This window comes from Salmo trutta, chromosome 19 (assembly GCF_901001165.1).
Source record: "Salmo trutta chromosome 19, fSalTru1.1, whole genome shotgun sequence".
NCBI lineage: Eukaryota > Metazoa > Chordata > Actinopteri > Salmoniformes > Salmonidae > Salmo > Salmo trutta.
Genome location: NC_042975.1, coordinates 37,640,631 through 37,648,244, shown reverse-complemented (window position 1 = coordinate 37,648,244; position 7,614 = coordinate 37,640,631). Strand labels below are relative to the sequence as shown.

At 41.0% G+C, this 7,614-nt stretch overlaps 1 protein-coding gene across 2 annotated transcripts; it reads left to right on the top strand.

Annotated features, from left to right (window-relative positions):
* Positions 1–279: 279 nt before the first annotated feature.
* mtmr8 (myotubularin related protein 8) lies at positions 280–6,005 on the top strand. Of its 2 annotated transcripts, none has more exons than XM_029700839.1 (14): positions 280–643; positions 1,113–1,235; positions 1,542–1,704; positions 1,820–1,977; positions 2,154–2,282; positions 3,350–3,484; positions 3,579–3,711; positions 3,896–4,005; positions 4,192–4,317; positions 4,452–4,501; positions 4,690–4,890; positions 5,014–5,142; positions 5,294–5,420; positions 5,511–6,005. In XM_029700839.1, the coding sequence occupies exons 1-14, from the start codon at positions 620–622 to the stop codon at positions 5,718–5,720; spliced, it is 1,818 nt and encodes a 605-aa protein (XP_029556699.1). In that variant the 5' UTR covers positions 280–619; the 3' UTR covers positions 5,721–6,005. The 2 variants fall into 2 exon arrangements, with proteins under 2 accessions (XP_029556699.1, XP_029556700.1); XM_029700840.1 differs by having other exon boundaries at positions 620–643; positions 5,514–6,005.
* Positions 6,006–7,614: the final 1,609 nt, after the last annotated feature.

Sequence of the window (7,614 nt, the reverse complement as noted above, 5' to 3'; positions counted from 1 at the left end):
CATAAACAAGAATAGTATGTTCTTATGATTTAACCAAGGGTTGTATTTCATATAATTGAAAGTACCAATTTTGCAGCTGTACAATAATATATCACATCAGCACAACTTTGGTATTTTACCCTTGCTAAAATCAGAGCAAACTGACAAAAATGGAACAGTGATGAGGGTGTGTTTGAAAAAGCCAATAAGCTGTCTCAGCAAATGCATGTAAGTGATGTCCAGACATGTTGTACACATACACATGCTGTACAAAGGCACACTAAGTCATGCATGTGTCTGGTAGGCATTTCTTTCCTATGCAAATGGTCCTACTGTAGCACAAATGACACATGTCTACATTGATTTGAAAACTGCTACACTGTATAATTTTACTAACTTTGTAACATTTCGCTTGAAACAGGACCCTGCTAAAAGTTCAGAATATAGAGGAAGTTCCTTACAAATTAGGCGACCTTGAACGCACCAACATTTTATTGCTAGGCTGGCTGGCGCTAGGTAGGAAGGCAGAATTACAGAATGTGCAAAGTTTCGTCGGGAAATAGCAACCGACAATAAGAAAAAAGTCGCTTTTAAAAAATGATTCTTGTTTAGACCAGCACCCATTTCTTGGCATTGGACGATGGAGCACATTTTAACGCCAAAGGTAGGTGGCCACTAGCTAACTAGCTAACGTTAGCCAGTGATGCTAACTGGCAATAACTAACGTTAGTTAGCTAGCAACTACGCTAACATTACCTGACTTCGTTATTTAGCCTGTTACGTTTCATAGGATAGTTTTAAAACTGAATCATCTGCTTGCTCTCTGACTTAGCTACATAACACTGTTAATTTAGTAATGTTTGATTGTTAGCTAGCTAGCTACTATAGTTGTCATGAGACTGACAGTCACAACAAGCAACAGCAAGTAAGCTAGCTAACTACAGTTACATTCTTGCATGTCAGCACACCTGTGTTGGAACCTCTAGGTCTCCAGGATTTCCTGGTGTTGGTTTTAGTAAGAGCGCTTGGAAATTATTTCTCAGCCATTCATTCACCTGTTGATATTTGTTATTCAGAGAATGGCATGTGGTGACTCAAATCTGTCCTAATGTCGTTTTTATTTGAAATGACAGGTGGAAGAAGTGAAATTGTTGGATCGATACACTGCAAAGAAGCCAGCCATTGGCACTCTCTATCTAACAGCAACCCATCTAATCTTTGTGGAGACCTCCTGTAACACTCGCAAGGAAACCTGGGTATGACACTTGCTCAGAGAGCATGACAAGGGTTAAGTGCCAAAGGGGTGTAATTGCCTGGTATGAAAGCAACCCATGGCCCTTTCCCGTACTATGTACACCTTCACTGTTCACATATATGAAGGCACTGGATAGGATGTAGGCTAAGTTGGTGTGTAAGCAACTATATGCCCCTTGGTAGCAGGGGTGGTGCCACAAATATTAGGCCTACACCTATCTGGGTTTATACCAATATTGAAGTGGTAGGGAACTTAAAAGCCAGGACTCAAGATTAATAGTTTTTGGTTTCACTCTCATCTTCACCAGATGTTACACCATCTCATAGCCACAGTAGAGAAACTCCCTCTTACAGCCATGGGATGCCCACTTCACATTTCCTGCAAGAATTTCCATGTGGCTCACTTTGTCATTTCCAGTGAGAGGGACTGCCAAAATGTTCATCAGTCCCTGGTCAGACTCTCCCAACCAGGTACTTACAGTAGCATTCCAGATCAACCCTCCACCCTTTCGGGGAAAAACAAAATTATGATCCATTGAATATTTATAGAATTTGTCCTTACAGTAACATTGGACATTTTTTATAGGGAAAGTGGAAGAATTGTATGCTTTTCTTTACAACCCAAAACAAGATGAAGATGAGAGAAGAAATGGTTGGGGCTTTATTGACTCAGCCATGGATTTCAAAAGAATGGGATTGCCCAATGAGTTTTGGGAAATGACGGACCTCAACAAGAACTATGAGGTAAGTTAAGCAATCATATGCCTTTCAGACTCTGTTTTGGATTTGTTTTTTTGTCAAACAAATGCTGTCTTGCCTCCCCCATGCAATTCTTTAGTTTTGCATTAGCTTTTTCATCAAGCAAAGGCATTTGCAACTAATGCATGCACATGTTGTTTTGTTCCCTCTGGATTGCTTAGCTTTGCAGCACATATCACTCAGAACTGGGCATTCCTAAAACTGCAAGCAAGGGCACAGTCTTTGGGAGTGCCAAATTCAGGAGCAGGGGGCGCATTCCTACTCTTTCCTACTACCATAAGGAAAGTAATGTAAGTTCAGACTCTCCCTTATTTAATGAAAGGGTCAGTCTCATCTCTGCTCATGCTATACTTACTGGATCTGTTAACCCTCCTGTTGTGTTCGTTTCATGTTAATTAATTCTGTGTTCCCGGTCCAAAATGACCGTCCCATTATAGCTGATTATAAATCCATAATAATACATATATTATCACCTTGTTAGATCTTTTAATCAACTTAAGTTCTTGTGAACATTACACGTTTTGAACTTCTATTTGCGGCCTGTAGGCCTCATTGACCTGAGCTCATACAACTAGTTTTTGAGTAAAAAAAAGCATAATGTATGGATTATTTTGACTACAAATACTCAGATGAAACATATTGTTCTATTTATCACAGACTAATTTGTGTCAAAGTTTAACAAGGACTCCTCCTCACCAGTGCCATGATCAAAGATATGATCAAGAGCCTCACATACAGTATATATCGTTTGGTCATTGTGCTGCCACAGAATGACTCGTGAGCAAGGTCTCAAAAAAGCTTTATGTACCAGAGCGGCAAGAAAAGTTGTATATATTATTGAGACAATGTTGCGATTGTTTGTGAGAATGCCAACAGGTGTGGTTCCCGTGGGGGGAAGATTCTATTGGGGGAAAGGTTGCCATGGAAGCCAATATGTGTGTGTGTGTGTGTGCGCGCGCGCTCAAACACACATGCATGTGGGGGTCTGGGAGAGGAAGTGTGTCCATCTGATGAATGTGCATGTGCCTGAACTCAATTTTATACATTAATTGTAGTCTCACCCATTCATTTCTAATGACTGGTTATTTTTGACCGGGAACACCACAGGTGTACAAAAGTTAAATAAAACACACAAAATGTAATGAAAATGATCCAAATGTATTTTGTATGTTCAGATGCCCGGTGTGGACAAAGTCATGGAACCTTATGACAATCAGATTAAATTAACTACATTTTTCAGAGAGAACTTGTAAATCGGTCGAATTTGACCGGAACACAGCAGGAGGGTTAAAGATTACAATGGCATTCCAAATGCACTTCATGGTGAAGCTGTTTTGGTTTCCCACTCATCTACCAGGCTGCCATTTGCCGCTGTAGCCAGCCCCTGTCCGGGTTAAGTGCTCGATGTGTAGAAGATGAGGAGATGCTACAGGCAATCAGCCGGGCTAATCCCAAAAGCACCTTCATGTATGTGGTGGATACCAGGCCTAAGGTAATAAACACGCTTTCAGATAATTGTATTGCTAATTTCCCCTGTATGTTTCATTTGCCCCATCCTAATCCGAACCATCCTGTGTTTTTCCTAGTTGAATGCCATGGCCAATAGAGCAGCAGGGAAGGGATACGAGAATGAGGACAACTACTCAAACATCCGCTTTCAGTTTGTGGGCATTGAGAATATCCATGTCATGAGGAACAGTCTGCAGAAGCTTCTGGAAGGTTACTGTCATTGCTCTCACATTAAAACGATGAACCATAATCATCGAATGGAATGGGTTATACTTATTAATCATTTACTAAAGTGAAAAGTAATTTTGCAGCATGGGCTAAAGACCAGGCAAAGTTCATGCTCGACAAAGTCAAGTTTATAAGGTGCTTAGTTGTCATCTTCTTCTGTTTTCAGTGTGTGCTATGAAGTCTCCAACAATGAGTGACTACTTGACGGGACTGGAGAATTCGGGTTGGCTGCGTCACATCAAGGCTGTGATGGATGCTGGAGTATTTCTGGCTAAGGTAATAGACATCCTGCCATGTAGTGATCTTCTTAGTTCAACATAAACACAGTAACACACTCTTATTTACTACTAATAACCTTAGAAATGTATAAAAACAAATGATCCTTTTTTTGCTTTGTATCCATCTAGTTTTTTAAACTAGCGTGTATGATGTGGTTCTGAGCTATCCTTTGTCTCTGCTAAGGCTGTGGCTGAGGATAAGGCTAGTGTGCTTGTACACTGCTCAGATGGCTGGGATCGCACAGCCCAGGTGTGTTCTCTGGCCAGCATCCTCTTGGACCCCTTCTATCGTACCATCAAGGGACTCATGGTGTGAACAGAGTGGTTTGCTTACAGTATCTTGACAATATGAGTATTTGTGTGCTGGACAGCCAAGTTATTGTCTACAAAATTGAATGATTTGAACACTATTTAAACTCCCGTTCTGTTTATTTCTTATTTTAGGTTTTGATAGAAAAAGAATGGATATCTATGGGTCATAAATTCACGCAAAGGTATTAACATCTAATATATTTGGAACAAGGCTAATCATCTAACCATGTTGGTGTCTGCTAAATTACACAACTTTGAGATGAAAACAACTGAACTATCGGACAAGCTAAAACCCAGATAAGTCTTAACATAAGATCTTCATGATGTACATAGGACATAAGAAGATAACAGATATAATATTGAGTTGCAGGTGTGGGCATGTGGATGGGGATCCCAAGGAGGTGTCCCCTGTTTTCACCCAGTTCATTGAATGTGTTTGGAATCTCATGGAGCAGTACCCCTGTGGCTTTGAGTACAATGAGAAGTACCTTTTGGAAATCCACAACCATGTTTACTCCTGCCAGTTTGGAAATTTCATTGGCAACTGCCAAAGAGAGCGAGAGGAGATGCGGTGAGGAGTCTCTGAAATAAACTGCAGTGCCTATGCAGACATCTGATTTCCTTTTCTGAAATAGTCATTTCCAATTTGGAGGTTTTAATCTGTCCGTGAACAATTTATCCTTTCAATTTTCAGACTTTATGAGAGGACCTTCTCCGTTTGGCCATTTCTCTGGGAAAACCGCCATCAGTACAGAAATCCTCTGCACAAATGCTCATTAGGGAAGGAGGTTCTGAGGCCAAGCACATTGCCATTGAATTTCAAGTAAGTTCTCATTGGTTTCCTGAGTTTTCCACTATGAGCAAATCAATATATTGTCAATGTACATGAGCAATAGCTGTACAGAGTATTTTTTTCAAACATTTGAATTTGTGTTAAATTTGATAGAATACCAATTGCATTATTTATTTGACAGGTTTTGGTGTGGCATGTATAATCATTTTGACAAGGGCATGCAGCCAAAGCAGTCCATTCTGGATCACCTGTTAACCATAACACAGAAAAAGGCAGAGGGTGAGAAGAAAATGACAGATCTCCAGAGAGTAAGTGGATATAGATTTTTCTAATGGCACATGTAAAAGCTTTCTCGGGTGGCTTGAATACATTTCTCCAATGTTTTCATTCCTCTGTAGCAGTTGGCAGTCATGGATGGGGTTCTGGCAGATCAGGGCAGTCCAACAGGCACGCCACCTGAACAAACCTCTTTGTCTCCTGTATCGGTTAGCCACACAGACGAAAATGCTAAACCACTCATGAATGGCGCTGCAGTGGAGGAGGCTGAAATAGAGTTGGTGCCTACTGCAGGGAGCGAGAAGATGGAACCAGTAGCTATAGAAAATTGAGTTACTGCCACAAAGGGCACAGTTGTTTCCATGGAGATCAAAGATGTCAGAGGAGGGACAAAGTTCCTCTGAAATAACCACTGAAGCAGTTAAGCTTGTGGCCTGATTATCCAATCTGTTAGTTGACTAAGCAAATTACAGCCTTATTGATAAAACCAGAGGGAATTGGATGAAACAAATTCTGATCCAAATCTTTAGCAGCCATAGAAGTTGAACATTTGTTTAACAATTTTAAGAAGAGGTCAACCTTTTTTGGGGGGATAAATGCAGTGTCTTTGGAAAGTATTCAGACCGCTTGACTTATTCCACAGTTTGTTACATTACAGCCTTATTACATTTTTTTACATAAGTATTCAGACCCTTTACTCAGTACTTTGTTGAAGCACCTTTGGCAACGATTACAGCCTCGAGCTACACACTTGGTACACCTGTATTTGGGGAGTTTCTCCCATTCTTCTCTGCAGATCCTCTCAAGCTCTGTCAGGTTGGATGGGGAGCGTCGCTGCACAACTATTTTCTCTCTAGAGATGTTCAATCGGGTTCAAGTCCGGGCTCTGGCTGGGCCACTCAAGGACATTCAGAGACTTGTCCCGAAGCCACTCCTGCATTGTCTTGGCAGTATGCTTAGGGTTGAAGGTCAACCGAGTCTGAGGTCCTGAGTGCTCTGGAGCAGGTGTTCATCAAGGATCTCTTTGTACCTTGCTCCGTTCATCTTTCCCTCGATCCTGACTAGTCTCCCAGTCCCTGCCGCTGAAAAACATGCGAACAGCATGATGCTGCCACCACCATACCTCACTGTAGGGATGGTACCAGGTTTCCTCTCAGACGTGATGCTTGGCATTCAGGCCAAAGAGTTCAATCTTGGTTTCATCAGACCAGAGAATCTTGTTTCTCATGTTCTGAGATTCCTTTAGGTGCCTTTTGGCAAACTCCAAGTGGCCTGTCGTGTGCCTTTTACTGAGGAGTGGCTTCCGTCTGGCCGGGCGGACAGCTCTAGGAAGATTCTTGGTTGTTCCAAACTTCTTCCGTTTAAGAATGATGGAGGCCCTTCAATGCAGCAGAATTTATTTTGTACCTTCCCCCAGATCTGTGACTCGACACAATTCTGTCTCGGAGGTCTACGGACAATTCCTTCGACCTCATGGCTTGGTTTTTGCTCTGAAATGCCCCGTCAACTATGGGACCTTTATATAGACAGGTGTGTTCCTTTGCAAATTATTTTCAGTCAATTGAATTTACCACAGGTGGTCTCCAAGTTGTAGAAACATCTCAAGGATGATCAATGAAACAGGATGCACCTGAGCTCAATTTCGAGTCTCATAGCTTAATACTTATGTAAATAAGGTATTTCTCTTTATTTTTTTATTCATTTGCAAAAATGTCTAGAATCCTGTTTTTTCACTTTGTCATATTGTGTGTAGATTAGGGGGAATTAAAAAAAATCAAATTTAGAATAAGGCTGTAATGTAACAAAATGTGGAGAAAGTCAAGAAGTACCAGTAAAAAGTTTGTACACACTTACTCATTCAAGGGTTTTTCTTAATTTGTTTTCTACTTTGTAGAATAATAGTGAAGACAAACTAATAACACATATGGAATCGGGTAGTAACAAAGTATATTTTTATATGGGGCGGCAGGTAGCCTAGTGGTTAGAGCGTTGGACTAGTAACCGAAAGGTTGCAAGATCGAATCCCCGAGCTGACAAAGTAAAAATCTGTCGTTCTGCCCCTGAACAAGGCAGTTAACCCACTGTTCCTGGGCCGTCATTGAAATAAGAATTTGTTCTTAACTGACTTGCCTAGTTAAATAAAGGAAAAATAAATATTTGAGATTCTTCGAAGTAGCTACCCTTTGCCTTGACAGCTTTGCATGGTCTTGGCATTCTCTTAACCAG